Genomic DNA, 19363 nt, shown 5'->3' with positions numbered 1-19363 from the left:
CAAGGGTAATGAGGCACTGAAACTGCAAAAGTGCCTCATCAATTTAATCCACTGTTGAGTCCCAATTACACACACCAGCTCCATAAATGCTTAAGAATTTAGTGGTGTCCACTAGGGGCTTACAGAACATCTTCCAAGATGTTAAAAACCACAGTGATGCCTGCTCACCACAAACACATAGCCAACAGCCAGATGAGAAGGCAGAGTAGTATTTCAAGCTACAGGCAACAACCTGAGGAGCCCCAAAACAAAAGCATTTGAACTCTCAGCTTCGAGTTCATTCTGGCTTTGTGCTTCACATAGCATCTGCTTAGATTTTCACTTTCAAACAATTCTGTCATTAAGAAATAAAAACTCAGCTGACATGAAAAGCAGGGCATGGGGAGCTATGGCCGGCCATATAACGCCAGCAGACATCTACCACTCCTCTGAAACCAGTTCTTCCATCTAGAACTACCAGCAAAGACCAAAACATTTGAGAACCCTAGAAACTACCACCTCTATAACAGGCTTTAAATTCAGACTCCGCTGTAGTAAATGCAGTTCCTGTCTTTGGAACTTCGTAATCCACAAACTAACAGGATAGCACGTTCAAACAAGAGAACACCATTTCTGTAAGAGTTTGAGATAATCACAGGTGATACCAAATTGTTAACACAGAATTACCTTTGTTAATTTGGCAATGTTATGTTATGACTTGAGAACAGTTGTCTCAGTGACAGGGAAACCAGAAATCTGAACACTGATAAAGTTATCGGAACTACATGGACTTGCACAGATGTCTGCCTGGTTTCCTTGCTCTGGAACACATTTAAAAGCAAAACTGTAACCTGCACCTACGAAAGGTACATGGAAATCCCAGCTCACAAGTTTAAATAAGATGGGTTTCAAAACCGTCTTCCTAAGTTCTTCCCTCTCCTATACCTTTGTCTTACCTGAAGATTCAGTATGTGAAATCAGTGAAATTTGTTTTGGAATTAAAGCCATGCTCTTACAATACTATGCTACTATTTTTATAGCCACATTAATAAGCATTTGCAAGATGTGAAAAGGCAGCATTACTTACCATCTAGTAATTCCAGAGTAACTGAAGGATCTACATATTCCCACCAGTGTTTTCCATCAGTTGATACTGGAATCTCCCAGTTGGACCACTTGCAGGCCAAGTGAATGCACACACAAGCTATCACTGTAGGCTTGTATTGAAGACAGAACGTAGTAAGGTGAAGACTGTTGCACACAAATTTTGTAATGAGGAACCAAAGGAAATCAAACATGTAAAACAAGAAAACCAAACAAATCAGCCATTAACACACAGCTTAAGATCATTTGTCAAACAACAGCAGTTAAACAGCAGCAGTTCATGGAACATTTTTCTGTTTAAATTCTTAAGGTGCCTTACTGCCTTAGTAAAACAAAGGGCAAGGCATTTATCTGACAACGTTTAATTTGCTGTTCCTGTAAAAAGACCGGTTAATAGTAAATAAATTCACCACTTTTTTACATAAGTACTAAAAAAGAAATTAGTGTAATATGGACAATTAAAATTATAACTACACTAAAGGAAAATACAGTTCATTATACAGTCCTCGATTTAGATGATTAGATGAAGATACCCAAAGTTTCACAGAGGCCAAGTGAATTACTTTTGAGCTTAGCTTTCACCATGCCTGAGTTTGCGGTACTTGTGAACTCAACTGTAGCTTCCAGCTGGCAGCAGCACAGAGGCTTCGGTTCAGCTTCACTGCTTCATTGCAGCTTAACAGCTACTTCAAATACAGAAATCTGCCCACTAAAGAACCACCAAGAAATGTTTGTCTGGAATAACTAACCAACCGGTAGATGTTACTTAAATACTAGATAGATCTAGTGTAATCCTAATAAAGTGCAACGTTGTCTTGCAAGAAATAAACTGCAGTCATCATGAAATCAACACTAAAGCCTACTCTCAAATTCTGTCTTTCTACAACAGCCTATCCATACACAGTCTCCATCTGGAATCAATTAACTTCAAATTTATGGAAGTACTTAAGTTTTAAAACACGTATTTAAGATTAAAGAGCTGTTTCTAAAAGGAAGAACACTGGATTACTTCTAGTCTATTTGAAATGAAAGAAAAAATAAAAAAATAAAATCAACCAGATGAAAAGACTTCAGGCCCACTACAATTTTATAAGTTAAGACTGGATCAACATATTTAAAGTTAAGAGAAAACTGCCATTAACTAGAAGTGTAAACTAAAAATAATTTTGTACTTACCAAGATCCTCGAATTTCTAGGTTAAGTTTAGCTCTCTGTAATCTTTAGCTGCTATTCAGGCTACCAATTTTAGACTTATGCACTCACAATCGAGAAAATGTCATCAGAAAGCACCACTACACTTCTCATTGTGCATTTAACCCCTTTGTGCCATCAAGCCCTTGTACAATACACCGCACTGCAAACAGAAAGGTACCACCACTGTAGATGGCCCAGTCTCCTGTTGCAACAAGGGTAAGACACATGTAGGGGGCCCTGCAGTAAAGGAAGCTATAGTGTGCTACAACAGTGCAACAAAGAGGTTCAGGATAACAACCTGTTGGTAGCCATGAAATAGGATGTCTGTGCCAAATCCTTGCTTGCTGTAAGAAAAAGAAAAACAAAGTGGTTAAGGATCTATGCTAACTTATCAGGTTCATTCCAAAATTAAAAGTTTTTACCTTCCAAAAGCACCATTTACTATTTTCACAGAACTGACTTGAATTTAACTAGCTAGCCTTTTAAGTCTTTCCAAGGTACAAAAGTGTCCATTACATTAACTGGAGATGGACCAGACCTTTGGTCCACTGACTCTCCCTTCACTCAGCCCACAGAACTGTTTCCCTTTCCTTATCTACCCCCACTAAAGCCTCATACATGAAAGCACTCTTCTAGAAATACTTGACTCCCTCCCCCCACCCAAACAGCAGACTGCAGCAAGGCAGTCTATAAAAACCAAACACTACAATGCAAGTTCTGCTCTTTGAGAGGAACATGACAGTATGGCTGGAGAACCCACCTCCCCCCATAAAACTGTAACCACGTTTCTCCCCAGAACCTCAGAACACGGCTCCCAAGCTAGATGGTTAGAAAAACAAGCTTTCTGCTCCCTCTAATCAAGAGCACAGTACTCGTATCATTTTCTTCCACACTTGTTAAACCTGTGTCAAAGCTTCTGATAAGTAGTAAACAACTGCATTTTTGTCAGAAAAAAGTATGCAAGAGACTGCAACATACCACAGACAAAAAGCCAATGACTTACACTGTTACAACCATCTAGCATTGACCCCTACCAGTGAAACCCCAGTGATCCTCACTCAAGTAAAAGAACTTACTGTAACATGTACATAATGGGATAGCTGGGCACAATGGTATTAACTGAAGATTGAATGCAGCCTTCATTGAATTCTTACTTTGACGCTATCACTTGAAATCAGTGCTACCTGCAGAAAGTGTATTGTTGAATTTTATGTCAAAGGGTATACTGTCACAAAACTTTATTTTAAATGATCTTTCGATTAAATTTGAGAAATACTGCAGTGGCCTTTAACATTTAATAAAAAAGAAGTGTATTAAAATCATGATTTAGCTATTTTTAATGATTGCCAAAGAGTATAAATCAGGTTTTTCTCCACGCTACGCAGATAGACAATGCCACAATCTGAAAATAACATGGAAGGAATGAGGTAACAGGATCCACTCCTGCACACAAATTCTGCTAATCCATGATAATCAAAAGGCGAGCTACGTGACAGGGTTATACTATAATTAGTTTGCAAACTACGGTGGTAGTTTATGCCAGATAACCATGGAGTTCAACCTTTTCCACTCCCTTTCATAAAAAAAAAAAAAAAAAAAAAAGTACAAGGCAATACTACTGAAAAGAAAAACTAAACTAAGATCATAAAAACAAATGAAAACACAGAATGGTTTAACAAGACTGAAACTGATGTCTTGCTCTTTGTTTTTCAAATTAATGTCTGAAGGACCTTCAATAATTTCTACGTTCTGGACAGTTACAGTATGTTGTAATTAAGGGACTGGACCAAGAGGCATCTCTACTCTTAGTGAAATGGCACTTTCAAAAAAGGAAGAAAAGCAGATGCCAGAAAACTTGTATTTAACATCAGCTTGAAAGTTGAGTAAATCAAAACACATACCTGGAAGAAAAGAATCACATCTTGAAACAAACATTTTTAGCCTCAATAAAAAAATTAATGCGATAAATACCTTACCTACACTACAAGCAGTATCATACTTGTTTGAATGGATTTACAGCTAAATAACCAACACTGCCAAAACCAGAAGGAAGTTCAGCTCAATAATTAAAAGTCTCTGTAAAGACAAGGCACAATTGAAAACAACTGTCCCAAACTCTTCTCTTACATTTAGAGCAGTTCTTCTGCAGTACAGTCTGCCCACTAAAATTAAAACTAATAAATCCTGGTTCCTATATTTCCTTTATAGCAAAGTGGAGGAAAGTTCATTCCCAAAATCGTATTAAGTACAGAGGTTAAAACAAGCCAGCACAGCTTGCCTGTTACAACTGGTAAGATGTAGGGCAGATGACTGATATCGGACATTAATAATCAATTTCATATTTTTTCATTCAGGAGTGATTTAAAAAACTTACCCTGTCTCACTGCTGCAGAAGCAACTGTAAGGCAGGGGATTACTTAACCAAGATTTTGAAACAGGACTGGCTGTCTGATACAGCTCCCAGAAGCCTACTGACTCCAAGCAATTCCCAATGCAAAGCAAATACGTTTTTTATTGGATATGGTCACACAGATAAACTGATGCAACTCCAAGATATTCTCATTCTTTTCTTCAACACTAAATTTAACTTTGATCTTGACATAATCATGAAAATGCAATTGCCAAGTTATCCTTTGGAGCACAGTGGCTGGGACCCTGAGAAAACGTGCAAGCATCCCCAGAAAAAAAAAAAAGACCAGGGATAAGCCAATCAATATCAGAAGACTAGAAGGCTGCTGAAATAGTTGTGAGGGGAAAAAAAATCCACAGGCCTCTGAATGGAGCTGTTGGCAGACACTTGTTTTACCTAAAAAGGACTGGAGGAGGCCATAGCATAGGTCTTCAGGTCTGATCAGTCCTGGCAGCTTTATTTTTTGGAAGCTGCTAAACCTTGCGAACAGGCTTGTAAAAGACTGAGGTGAAAGTTCAGAATGTAAAAGGTGCCTGTAGCATGGCTTGAGTACAGCTCACATCTAAGATTTTTTCCACACCACTGTACTGAGATCTAAGTTGTCCTCAAATTGATCTCTTCTGCAGACTTGATAAGCCTGATTTAACCCCACTATGGTTTGCTTGAAGAACTTGACAGTGCAATTTCCACAGATGACTAGAGTAAGGATCATGGGAGTTCAAGATACCTTATAACCTGCAGAGTTGCGAGAACAATCTTAGAAATTCTTGTGATTCCACCTTCAGTTCCAAAAGAAGGTTGTGTATCAACACAAAAAAAGGAATGATGGAAGACTTCCCAAGATGAAGATAAGGAGACAGATTTCTCCCTTCACCATATGCAGCTAAGAACAGACTGAGTGTGCACCAGAGCTTAAGAGGACACTGTGATGGTCTTGGCTCTAGGGCAGTTTTACTGCTCAACTAGAATTCAAGCCAGTGAAGGTAGTTCGGCACAAATCAAAATGATTGATTTTATTGTTCTTCTTCCCTTTTTCTCTTCATCATTGGAGCATCCTTGGAGTGGGCACTGAAGCTTGCCTTTATGGATCCACTGCCCCAGATTCCTTAGAAGACCTGTGAGATCCTAAGGAATGATGGTCCTGTCTCCTCTTCTCAGTCTCTTGACACTGAGGAAGAATGGTGCAGAAAACAGACTGAGCCCAGACCCATCCTTGACTACTATACTGACTAAACCGTAAAGATGGAACAATTTTATGAACCCATGAAACTCTGAACGCAAGAATAACATCTTACACCTAAACACCCTGATCAACATATACAAACACACACAAACCCAGTCACCCCTTACCAACACTAATCTATTTTGTCTACTATGACTTTCAAGAAGGGTTTCAATCTTGAGGCAAATTAAACTTTTCCTTTACTTGTAAATTCAAGCAGATTAAGTTTATTAGCACCAGTTCCCACTTACTAGATCAGCTTCCAACAGTTTTTTTTTTTCCCTGTCTGGAGGGTCTTCTGACAAAGGACTTTGTTGGAACTTTTGAACCTCATCAACGGAATATAATTTTTTAAAGGAAACATCTTACAGACTAACACAGGTAACAGTGAGAGCATGAAGCACACCACTCTGGATGCAAGATAACAAAAAGTGATAGAGGGAATCAGGCATCTTCTTAGCTCCTTCATTAAGGAGCTTCATTCATTCATTGCTCAAGGAAATGTTGGATTGTTTGAGGAACAGTTGGATTTTGTGTTGAGGGACATGGTTTAGTGAGTACTATTGGTGATAGGAGGATGTTTGGACTGGATGATCTTGAAGGTCTTTTCCAACCTTGGTGATTCTGTGATTAAATGTAAGTTTAAGCCAGCTTTTCTGAGAGAGCAGGGCATTTTCTCCTGACATGATAATTCAGCGCACGCGTGCTGAGCCAAAAAGCCTCATTAAGTCACTCAGGACTTGTTAAGTCCTCAGCTAACTTTGCACCCTCTGACAGTTAAACAGTCAGCCAAGTTATCTTCTTCCCTTCCCTCTCCTTTCAAAGATACTGTTGAAGGTTTTGATCATAATAATCTTGGATGAATGAATCTCCTTTAATATAAGACGAACTTACTTTGCCTTCTGGAATAATCACCAGAACCACATGAAGTAACCCTACATTGCTTTAACTTCTCAATCAATCTCTTCAGCATTGAGGGCTTACCACAGACAGTGGTTTTCAGTATACACTGAAAGCTTCAGGACTGGATATCCAAATCTAGAACCTATCTACATTAAAGCAACACTGTCCAAGAAGTAGATATTAAGAGAGAAAACTCAAATCATATCACAGTATCACTGCCAGAAATCCATCTTTATCCACTCAATACAAACAGCTAAGATTCCACAGTAATTATTCTGAATTAACTTTCAAACATCACTACATTTTTCACGTTTCATGATTTAAATTTATGGTTTTTTGCCATGTCTAAAAATTAGGTATTCAAGTCTCGCGTTCACAGCCCATACCACCCCAGGGGGGGAATATGCTAACAAGAACTCTATTCATATATGTACACACACTAAGAAGCACACCTACCCAGCTCAGTAGCTTTTCAAGCAACAATTGTATTAAATTCATCTTGCACCAGTTCTTGAGGCGTGCAGACTTCCATTCCTCAGTGAAGTCCTCAGATTTCAAAATTTCATATCATTTTGAATTTTAAGTACTTTGTTAAGCTGCACTGACATTAAATACTAGCTTTAAATTTTAAAGTTTTAATCATAACATGTACCTTCAGCGCACCAACTGTTAGTACACAAAAGTAGCAGACAGCACACACAGGAAACAGCTGAACTGTAGAGCAGTATCCACCCCTGACTAAAGGAAATGAAGTTTACATAACAGTGACTGTAAGCTTCCATCAGACACACGCACGAATGTGGAAGTCCTGAACTATTCACACTACTGCTTACCACTGCCTTCCTGCTCCCCCCAGACACTGAGATGAAGCACAGAGGCTCACGCTTATCAATGAAATGTGCTTACATTTATGTTGGCCAACAGCTAAGAAAACTCAAGGCAAAACCTTACAGAGCTGCCAATGCAATCTATTAAGACACTAGCTGCAATTATGCACTGAGTCACAATCAAATCTGGACAGAAAGCAAAGAATGCTGCAATACCCAAGGTTGCAATAAAGCTACTTCGTATGCAAATAAGCTACATACAACACCAGCTCTCCTCAAATTCTAGTAAGCTACTTTAAAGTGAGAAAGAAGCTTTTTTTCCCTTTCAAAGAACAACCTTACTTCTAGAATCACTACAAAACAAGCCTAAGTCAACCTGGTTATGTTGTACCTACCCTTCTGATATTTCACAGGGGGAGGAAGACCTTTGAAGAACTTAAACTTAGCTATTCTTCACTGAGACAACAGTTAATGACTAAAGGTCAGCAACTACAGCCTAATCATTCCCAAGCATTTCTTAAATTAAGGGATATGTTTTAAAGCAAAAAGCCTATTTTATCAGCCTTTTCAATTGATTCCCCAATACCCATCCCTTATAAGAGATTTTTTTTTTTTTTTTTTTTGAAGATCTGAAGGAAACAGACTTAAGAATTAAATGCGTGTCAAAACTCAACAAAAATACTGAAAAAATTTCTAGCTGGAGTCTCATTCATGAGCTGCATGCAAGTTAGAGGATGCACAAAACAAAAGGTTAGGAGTTTGTTACCACCTAATCCAAATTAGTACGCTACTTTAGAAAAACAATTAGTCACATCGGTAAGTATTCACATGTGATAGCAGACTTGGTATGTACTCTGTATATCCCACAGCTTGTGAGGTTTGATAAAGTTGAAAGCTTAGCATTAGCCATTACTTAACACAAACTGTGAAACTACTTCAGAGTGAAAATCAACCCAGAATTTAGATTTCAACTAATAACTGCTTTGTAATTTGAGAAGACATGGAACAGATCACTCAATCAAATTTATTAAGTAAGCAAAAAATTCATAAAGGACAGAGAAGTGGACTCTTCAAACTCTAAATGTTAAGAGCAGGCTTTTAGGAACTAGCTTTAAACAAACTTTGGACAACATAGTAGATGATCATATTACACAAATAACATCTTCAAATTTCACTATAAAGGCAAAAAAAGAGAGCTTACACAAGGGGATATAAGCCACTGACCTCTCACTAATTGCGTGCATTTCACAACATCTGTGTGCGGATGTTCAATGGTAATCTCAAAACCTTAAGAGTTAAGAACATATTTTAGAACAACACATTTTCATCTGTAAAATACACAGAAAACTCTTCCTTTTCCCTAAGACTAATACTTGCAAAACCTTCCCAACACAGATCACGGAACACTCTAAGTACCTTCTATTCTGCATCCTTTCATATTGTTGATGGTAAACAGTAGAGCCCTTCAAAGATCAATATTCCTGCATTACTCTCAAGTTCTGTATAGTATCTGTGAAGCTACTGCATTTTTAAAGAACGACATAAGAACAGTTTCCAGTACATCTGTAAGTCAGCACAAGCTGTATCACGGACACTGAAATGTGTGCACGTGCATGCACTTTATTCAATCATTTCTGGGACTAACAGACATGTTGCATCCATGAGATTACCAACTAAGACAATTTATAGGCCAGTCACTCCAGAAAGCTATCTTTGTTTATAGAACTATTTTAAAAAATGGATCACTACTATTAACTTTTTTTTTTTTTTTCTTTTTTTTAATCACACACACTCAGTGGTATTTAAGTCAGTGTTCTCAGGCCTGCCAGTTTTGTCTTTATTGACATCACTTTAAAGCTAAAACAACTTCTTATCAGATTCTGGAATTACCTGAATCCATTAAACAGTAACAATGCACATTTTGATGTTCAGAGGCAGTAACCCTATGCAATCACATTTTTCTATTAAAGACAAAATGGGGAAGAACATTTGGCATGAAGCTTTTACCATTTGCTTCAGAACACACACAGCTATCTTAGTACATGCTACCTCACATAAAGAAACATCAACACCATTACTATTATTTTGATGGGTATACTTCTTTACTCCATCAAAAAACTATCCAAACATTTGAGAAGTACTGGTATAACATTTCTCTCCAGAATGAGCACAATATGGAACTAGACTCACAAGTTACATGCAAAAACTAGTGAAATTTTAATATACTAGCAGTGCATCAAAAAAAATTTGCTACCTGGGTCCCATTACTGGTTCATGAGAAGCTGGCTGCACAAAAGGTATTTAGGAAGACATACCTAAAGTTTGAAGCATTATTGTTTCAAGTATAACCAGCTCTTGAGCTTGCTGAAGATATGCCTAAAACAAACAAGCAAACACATCAAGACACAGGTATTTATTGTCTCGATATTTCAATTATACACTTCCTTTTTAACTAATAGGCATGATCAATATAAATTAAAGAGCACTACCCATGTCACAGAGCACTGACAATTCACAATGCTTCACTGTATCTATTAGTATGTTCTTGCAAGTTTAGTTATACCAGCTTAACCACCCCTGGCAGCAAAGTTTCTTTACCCTGGATTTGATACTTGTAGCAGAGTGGGTTTTTTTTTTTTTTTTTTTTTTAAGAGAGTGGGGGACATGAGACACATTGTGGAGGCTTGCCAGTACAAACTAACTCAAGTATCTCTAAGGAGGTTATGACAAGTACATTAAAATACAGCTGGACACACCCAACCAGCCTTAGTCTGGGCTCAAATACGTATCTAATACAGCTCCGTGTGTCACTTCATGAACAGGGAGCATGGCAAATAGTTTTGATTGCCAGTTCAGACCCAGCAGGGCATAACTAGCTCAGCCAGACCATTACGCAGAGTAACTGATGCATTTCCCCCTTACTTGCTCATACACACGGTTCTAAGAAGCATCATAAAAAGAAATAAAACTAAGCGAGAGCTGCACAAAGTCTGGCAAATGCAAGGAAGACCAAACGTACAGCAGAGATGACATCTGTATGGCATCCCTTAAAACACAGTGTAGAAAATGGCACACAGTAAGCCTCAGATTGAATATTTCTTCGTCAGCATCTTGAAGTCTACATGAAGCACGAGACTTACAGAACCACACATGAAACCTCTTTAATGCCTTGTTTAGACTCCTACTATACCAGTCTTAGCAATAATGCAAGTTCAAGGACTGTCATAACTCTGTCCAACTGTCATAACTCAAATATTCCAGTGCTCAATTAGCTTCATTAAGTAATACAAGAGATCTGTATTACTTAATAGTTCAAACAAGTTTTTTCTCATTTGTAGATAGCAATAATCCAGTCAAGACAATGCAGCAGCTCATGAGACAAAGCATCATCTGAATATCTTTAAATCATGACTTTGACCTACATCACACTTTGTATCCAGTTGTGGCTCGTGAGGATGAAGACACGCATTTACTACTTTAATTACATGTTCCAGCTTCCGTGGCTGTTCTTCCACTTTCGCAGCCAAGAACAATGCCGTAGGAGATATAATCTGAAGAAGAAAAACACGTGTACTTTTTACAAATAGGACTTAAATTTTCAATGGAAAGTGTAAGCTAATAATTAGAAAAGGTTTAGACGTTGAATTATCTGTTTTTAAGCAGTTCCAAAATCATGGAAGATGGTAAAAGTAACTCATCATGCTTTAATCTGTAAGTGATGCAATCTTCCCAGGAGTAGCATGGCATGTGAAAGGAGTAGCATAAAAGCTAAATTGCATTATATTAACATAAAAATAACAGATTTTGTCCAGTAGATTTAGTCACACCAGAACACACTTTTCAAGCTAAATACACTTGATGAGAAAGTTCATCTAAGTTCTAGCATAGTCATGAGCCATCACAGCACTTTTTCAATAATAGTCAAAAAAGCTGAGATCAAGTTCTGATAACATGTGTTTCTCCTAAAAAGCAAGCAACTTGGCAGAGAACTTTTAAGAAAAACAGCTCACATAACTAACTATAGGTTATACAAATACAAGTACAGTAAGCATAACATCACAGCACAGCCACTGATTAAACAAAGAATTTTACTCCCAGAAATTTTTCTATATACCCAGCTGTATCTGGAGGGCAAAGCACAAAGACTCACAAAACACCAGTTATATCAAGCATTAGCAAAGACAAGTTACAAATGAAGACAGCAGTTCTATAGAACTCTAGGTATCCTGAGTTGGCAGCAAACCACCAGTTGACAGTTCCGTATCACCTACAATGAAATGGAGTTTTCATGCCTAGCTGTCAGCTATAACAACTGATTTGTACACAAATACGGCTAACCACAAATGACTTAAAAGAATCACGGTCCTCTTCGTATGCAAAAGTTGCCCACATTAAATTCCAATTAAAAATGGCAGAAATCTTCATGTAGATATCAGCAGATTAGATTAGTTAGAATTAAGCACTTATTTAGTAATTCAAAAATAGCTGCTTGATGAGTGTTTAATTAATGCATAGTGCTCATAGAGCAAGTACTGGATTTCTATTTAATCACTCCATAAAACTAGAACTGAATGAGTTGAACCACAGTCATACTTCCCCCTATATTTTTTCTTTGTAAGTAGCCCTTTGTCATGCAAAATGAAACATTCGGTAAAAAAAAACCTCCCAGTATATAAAGGACTGCAATGAGCTGATCAGAATGGAACATGTAGTAATTACCTATCACATTTAAGATGGCAAAAAGTACTCCCCTGACACATTTGAAAGTTTCCTCAAATCCCTCTGAAACGTCCACTTGGATCTTAAGTAAAACTTGTAAGTTGGCAGATTAAGGAAAAATTGACAATTGAAGAAAAGAAGGCAAGGTAGCCTTTGAGGCACAGAAGCGTGTCAACCAAACAACCTAATACTCTTCAAAAAATCCACAAACAAACAAAACAAAAAGTCCCAGGGAGCAAGTTCTTTCACAACTGAGACAAAACTCCATTTTCAAGAAACTTGTTATCTAACCCTTACAAATGAATGAAAAAAAGCCTGATGCCAAGCAGTACTGAGCAAAGCCACATTAACACTGTGATTTAAGATCCTGACTGTTTTTGAGAAATTTACACCCACATTGTTTGAAATAAAGACATGAAATTCTGGAAGAAATTCCCTTTCCTAGGATATACTAATTAACACATGCCTCAGTTAAGCTAGGGGACAAACCTTTAAATACAACATGCAGCTCCTGCAACAGGGCCAGCCTAATAACAAGGATTATGGTCTCAGAAACAACTCTGACCCAAATTAGCAGAGGCCCAGCTATCCACAGAAACCCAAACTACTGAGAAGGAAATTGGAAATACTTAATAATAGAGTTGTAAAGAAACAAGTTTGGCAGCACACTGGACAAACATGACAAGGTATTCGTGAGGACACCAGGCAGACTAACAGGCTCCATTTTTTAACTCAATGAAAAGACAATGAGGCAGACTTCAATGGGCTGAAAACTGAAACTGCCATGAACTCAGCACACTGGAGTCAATGAGAAAGAAAAAGACTAAATATGTGTATATGGAATTAGAAACAGGCTGGACAGTGGGAAGAAGCTTCAAAAGAAAATTCTCAGCTTTTCATGATGGTAGTTTTTGTTTTTAAACCAGCTATTTGCAGCAGTGCCTTACAGCTGGGGTGAAGAACAGCAGAAGCTGATTTTGCCTACGCAGCCAGCAAAAGCAATTGCACTGTTGTTCCCTCGCTCCTGCCTTACCATCCCCTCCAAGGATAACATTGTCCCTTGTTCTGGCATTCAGGCCTTCGTTTTTCTAGCTTTGCATAGAAGTTTAATTCAAATATATCCTAATTAGAAGTCTATTTCTACACAATTGGAAGTTTCCAAATTAACTTTTTTGAAAAATGCAACTACTAGAAATTATTATGGAAATATTTACATTTCAGAGACATTCTTGAACCAAACCACCAAGAACTACACAGCTAAGTTATCAGCAAATCCTCAGTCAATATTATTTTATGTCTGACTACAGCTAAGCTTTATTTGATTCCAAAGAAGGCCAGTACTTATCAGGGTATTTTGTAATTTACCAAGAGGTGTCACTTCTAGTCAGGAAGTCTCCTCACCAGGACCTTACAGAAAATGGTTCTGCAGGCTGATAAAAGTCAACCGGCGATTTAGCTCCGGTTCATCAGAATTCTACACACGCCACAATTATCTACTTACTTAAAGGAAGTGTTGGCTTCTGGCCAAAGAGTTTCAGGTCTTTGTCTTGGCTAGAACTAGGGCTCACTTTCCCAGTTTGGAGTACGTCAGTACTTTTAAATCCCTTGATTTGAGGAAAACAAAACCCTTATAAAGTTTTGGACTTGACATGCACAGTCTTTAGCAAAGAACACCTCGCCTTCTAAGTACACAGCTTCAAAATTACTCATTCAGCTTTCATTCACTTCTAACTCTTTGAAGTAGCAGAAAAAGTATCAAAGACAGATTTGACAAAGCTATAAGATTCTTGTACGCAAGCATCCCCGCTTGACATTAAGCCAAGTAACTTAAATTATCACGCAATCAAAATAAGATCTGAACAACATCTTCATTTGTGAAGTTACATCCCACTTTCCTGCTAGCTCACAGAATAAGAACCCAAATGCCAAGGAAATAAAAACACAAAACATACAAGCCTCATTACGATGACAGCCAAGGGGCATTACCAGCAAGTTTTATTGGTAGAAGTGGTACAAGTCCTTTTCACAATAAATAGTACCAGACATTTTGTAAAGGCAGTGTTGCTACAAGGAAGACATTTGGAATCTCAGAATACAACTCCAGTGGAGTTTTCTAAGAATTCCCTTTCCCTTCCCATGTCAATATTACCATGTTTTTAAACTTAATGTATTGTAGTTCAGACAATGAATGGGTCCAGTTTATGAGTCTATGATGGAGCTGCAAGTATCACTCTAAAAGTTGAGAGTTTTCACTTTTTTTTTTTTTTTTTTAAATCATTACCACCAGCAGCTTATATTCCATAAAAAGAACTAATATATTAAAATGTAAGAGTAAAAACAACTCAAGTGCAAAAACAGTCTCTCTAAAGTTTGGCTTGTATTATGAAAGTTCTGAGAACTTGCACAGCTGCAAAATCAATTATTTAATCTTGCAGCTTGGACGGGGTACAGAAAACAGGAATGGAACAGAGGAGTGGGAAATAAAGAACCCCCGCAACCCCTGCACACTCAGCCACCTACCTTGCACTTCAGGAAAAATTCCTTCTGCAGTCTCTCTTTGGGCACTTTACTGTGTCCCACTGCGTGGTACAAAGAAAACTTGACATCATCAACCAGTTGTTTGGTATTCCACATGGCATTTAAGGATTAGATTTAAAAATACAACTATCATTTGGATGCCTTACCTCTCATCTCCAGCATACCACAGATTCTTCCCCCTTCTGTTCTTGAAATCACAGTGTACCGAATAACATGCTTCTATAAGTGGCATTTGCTATATAGCATCAGACAAAGTACTACAGGAAAATTAAAAATCTTCTGCAAGTACCATTTAAGATGTTTTAAGGTATCACTGTAACAGGCTTGTACGTTCTATTCAAGCCAGCAAACTCTCCCACCCCCGATCTTAGCACTGACTACATTTATGCTCAGCAAACCAAAGTTGATACACCCCAGTTCACTGCTAACAGAATAATTTGCACTACTTCTGAAATGCAATTTGCATGCTAGATTAGTAGTTAGCACACCTATTTCTGTTTACCAGCTTCAAGCAAGTTTCTACCAGCAGCTGGAGCACATCAACTTCACAGGGTCTCACCCTGCTGTGCATTCACTATTTGATGCTGGAATCATTGTAACTGAAAGTATGTTCTTTGAAGATGAACTGTAGTATTTGAAAAGTGACTTGCTAACCCACAGCAATTCTCTAGAAACATGGGCTTTAGGTCTCTGGGGCAGTAAATGCAATATGTTCAAAATGGACTGGCCACACTGCTGTGTCCCACCCCTGGGGGTCTAGTGAATGAAAACACTTGTTAATTCTGCTCCCTACTCACAGACAATTCTCAAAATCATGAAAGCATGCAGGATTATTAAACAATAATTTATTATATTTAGGAAGAAACAACAGAATTAGCACAACATCTATTCAATAAATTACCTTCCATTACAAAACTTGCTTAGTAAAACAATGAAGTGCATATGACATATTACATGTATCTGCACAACCCCACAATCATTCATAACAAACACTCCAGTGTTTATTACTCAGTGAAAAACATTAACCTGCCAATAAAGCAAGAAAAGATTCTAAATTTCATCCACTGGCAGATCATAACCAATTCCAACCGGTGGCTGTCTATATTCCTATCCTCTGCCTTCCTTCTTTCCACAGATAAATATCACTACATGCATACATGAAGAAACACAACTGATTCCCTCCATAGACCATTTTAGCTTGGTCTCAGCTTCAAGACTGACAGTACTTTATAACTTATCTTCCAAGGAGATTTGTTTCTTCTTGCAGCAGATAAACACTGTTAACTTTTTCAACTTGCCAAGTACTCTGGAGATTTGATATTAAGTGTTTATTACAGACCCCGGCTTTTGCTTTCTCTACAGAGAACCTGCCAGATGGTATGGCAATAAGAATTTTAAAAGCAGCTCATGTTGAGATCACCCCCTTCTCCCTAGAAGAATAATGGAAAAAAAAAATATCTAACTTCTCCATCAACACACACAGAAAGCTACTGGCTGGCCTAATTAAGAACTAGCGAAAGTTATTCAACAGAAACCAGTACTTCCCTTTGCTAACTTACAGCGTACTAGCTTTTAACTTTCACTTGAATACTGTAACCTGAGATTACACATAATTTCTTTAACATCCTTTAACATCTGGAGTTCCAATGGCATTCAGCTATTTGATAGCTTACTTGTGAACTTTAAGTCTCACAAATACATTGTAAGGCTTGGTTTTCATCAGGAGGGCACTATGTATCCAAGTAGCACCATGCTTCCAGTTCCAAGTGACCTGGCATTTCCTAGCATCTGGTGAAAACCAGAACACAGCAGCCAAAGCTTCTTGCTAGCCAAGTCTATCCTCAACTACTAGCTGGGAGGGCAAGCACTAATCCAGCTGTGTGACAACACAAGCCCTTGCTGGGGCACCTCTCCATTCCAAGCAACTACCTTGCTTACCAAGTCCACAAACAGCCAGGGAAAGCTCTGAAAGCAGCACCAGCTCCAGGTTACTGCTCCACTGGTAGCACCACACACAGAGGCAAAGAAGGAGAGGACAAGTGTTTCACTGCCCTCCCTTCATTAATTCAGAAACATTCCTAAAGGACATACTGATCCTTAAGGTCCCTTCCAACCCAAACCAGCCTATGATTCCATGACATTTAATTACAAAGCCTGTTGGAACTTATTTGCATGTGTGCTATTCTTGGTCTAAAATTAGAAAGCAGTTCTGGGAAAGTACCTTTTGATTGGTACATACATCAGTTCAACAGATATCTCTCTATCATTACATGAGTGAAACGTACATCACATATTTCTTCCTGTTCAAGTCTCAGACTGATGGAAGCTTATCTGAGGTTGTGCTTACAGGCTTAGCTATTATCCCCCAAACCTGTAACACTACAGTCTTGGTGCCAAGCCTGCTGCAGGAGTCTGAATTTACCACAAGCTTTGCACAAAAATAATTCCATACCTTTCTGAAGTGTGTCTATAGTCTGATATGCATGCCTTGCTCAATAAACACCAAACCAGACACCATGTGCTTAGCCAGTAACGACAGAAATGCAACATCAGACAAAGGATACCACTGCAACCTACTGCTATCGCTACCTGCCCACATTTCAGACAGTGCCAATTTTGCAATGTTCTACCTCTGGGTAGACCAAGGTCTTCTCTGGCCTAGATCCTAACATCAGTCACACTCTGCATTTATTTCTTTCATCAAAAGAAGCCAAGGTCTGAGGAAAACCATCCTCATCACTTAAAGACCTCCCACTATCGCCATTCACTGTTCTGCAAAATCAGTGCTAAGTCTTAAAAAAAAAAACAAACAAAAAAACAACACAAGAGAAGATAAGAAAGAAACCTAGAATACTATATTATTTTTTCTGATATCCGCATCTGATACTCCGGATGTAAAAAAAAAAAAAAAAATCTGTAAGTCTTCAAAACGGTATCTTAAAGTTCCATAGTTGCTTAAAGAAAAACACCCCACAAAAATAGTATTTTTCCTGCAGAATTTTGTTCTTCATACTACACACAAGTATTCAAACTCAGCATGCTTACTTCACTAGCTCAAACAGGACAGTCAGCAATTTCTTATGAACTCAGATTTTTCTTGTCTAACACAACTTATCGTCAAACTACTCTAAGACAAAAGCGGCCAGGCACAGTTATATTAATTTTCAAGAGCAGAAACACAACCCCTGCAGACCCACGTATAACCGTATCACAGCTGCCAGACGCAGCACGCCAGCACTGCCACTCCATTCACTAATAGCGCTCCTGCGAGCGCCAGCCAGATTCACACCACCGGGTGCATCCTGCACACACGTGAGGTGTCTGCTGATGGTGCCTTTGTTGTGAATTTCGGGGGCAGAAGACAAAAACGTAATTTCTTCTACTCGATCAAGTAATTCGGACCTGAAGAGGAACAATCGCTGCCGGACCAAAAGCACTGACACAAAGCCAGAATGCCTACAAACACACCCAGCTCCACAATCCAGCCCAGGAATGGAGCACGTGTCAGCTTTACCGCCGAAATTACGTGCACGTGATTACCACAAATAAAACCATACTTACATTTCGATTAAATTTCGTGAAGGAGTGATGCATATAGAACCTGTGCATGTAAACAATCGCGGTGTTTATCGTCAGCTGAGATCTGGAGCACCGAATGAAGGAAGCACCAACGATAACAAACGGAGATGCTGTTTCTACACGCCGCCTCCAGCCGGGCGCGACAGCCGGCCCGGAGCCCCGCCAGACGGGCGGGCAGAAGCGCGGAGCGCCGCAGCACGGGCACAGCGGCGAGGGGAGAGCGGTGCGAACCGCCGGCTCAACTCGGGCACCTCGCTACCGGATCCCAGGCTTCGCTCCGCTTTGTTCGAAGCCAGAAGCGACGCTCAGAGCCCCGCGAGGCCGCGCCGACAAAGCTCGGCCCCTCCTCCCGCCGCGTCCCCGGGCCCGACCCCCGTCAGCGGGCAGCTCCCGCGGCTCCCGCACACGTGCGAGGAGGCCCTGCCGGCGGACAGCAGCAGATAGCGGCGGATAGCGGCGGCTCGCGGCCCCGGGCGCCCCGACCCGGCCCTTCCCTCCCCGCCCGGCCCCCGCCGCTCGGATACACGTTGAGGCGCTGGCCCATGTCTTGAATGAGGTTGGCCGCCTGCTGCCGGTACGAGAGCTCCTTGTCGGCCTCCACGCCGCAGCGCCGTGATGGCGTGTTCTCCAGCTGCTCGCGGCTGAAGAACCAGCGCGAGGCCGCCGAGGAGCCGCCGCCGCCCCGCGCCGAGGTGCCCGCGCCTGAGCCCGCCGCCGCCATGACACTTCCTCCCCCTCCTCCTCCTGCGGCCCCGCCCGCCGGCGGCAGCGCCGCGCCCGCTTCCTCCCCTCCGCCCTCCATGGCGGCTCTCGCGAGATAGGACGGCCCGCCGCCTATCTACTCTCGACCATAGAGTTCGGCAGCGCCGCGGCGAGAGCGTCGCCACG

General features: G+C 39.9%; 1 protein-coding gene across 6 annotated transcripts in view; it reads right to left on the bottom strand.

Moving 5' to 3' along the window:
• CCNT2 (cyclin T2) overlaps positions 1-19277 on the bottom strand; it is a 27565-nt gene extending 8288 nt beyond the window's left edge. The window contains exons 1-8 of one of the 6 annotated variants that reach the window (XM_042827154.1): positions 18458-18490; positions 14879-14937; positions 13860-13962; positions 11062-11190; positions 9955-10015; positions 8864-8926; positions 2576-2621; positions 1067-1230 (exon numbers count right to left, since the gene is read on the bottom strand). In XM_042827154.1, coding sequence (XP_042683088.1) covers positions 1067-1230; positions 2576-2621; positions 8864-8926; positions 9955-9970 — 289 coding nt within the window. In that variant the 5' untranslated portion in view covers positions 9971-10015; positions 11062-11190; positions 13860-13962; positions 14879-14937; positions 18458-18490. Of the gene's footprint in view, positions 1-1066; positions 1231-2575; positions 2622-3353; positions 3462-5414; positions 5840-8863; positions 8927-9954; positions 10016-11061; positions 11191-13859; positions 16327-18457; positions 18540-18999 lie in introns of those variants that run through there. The other 5 variants (XM_042827151.1, XM_042827153.1, XM_042827152.1 and 2 more) reach the window with 5 other exon arrangements.
• Positions 19278-19363: the final 86 nt, after the last annotated feature.

The sequence above is a fragment of the Centrocercus urophasianus genome, unplaced genomic scaffold, assembly GCF_019232065.1.
Source record: "Centrocercus urophasianus isolate 14NV4802_14NV808 unplaced genomic scaffold, USGS_Curo_1.0 seq_28, whole genome shotgun sequence".
Lineage (NCBI taxonomy): Eukaryota > Metazoa > Chordata > Aves > Galliformes > Phasianidae > Centrocercus > Centrocercus urophasianus.
Note: the sequence above shows the minus strand (reverse complement) of the source record. Positions and strands in the feature narration are given on the sequence as shown.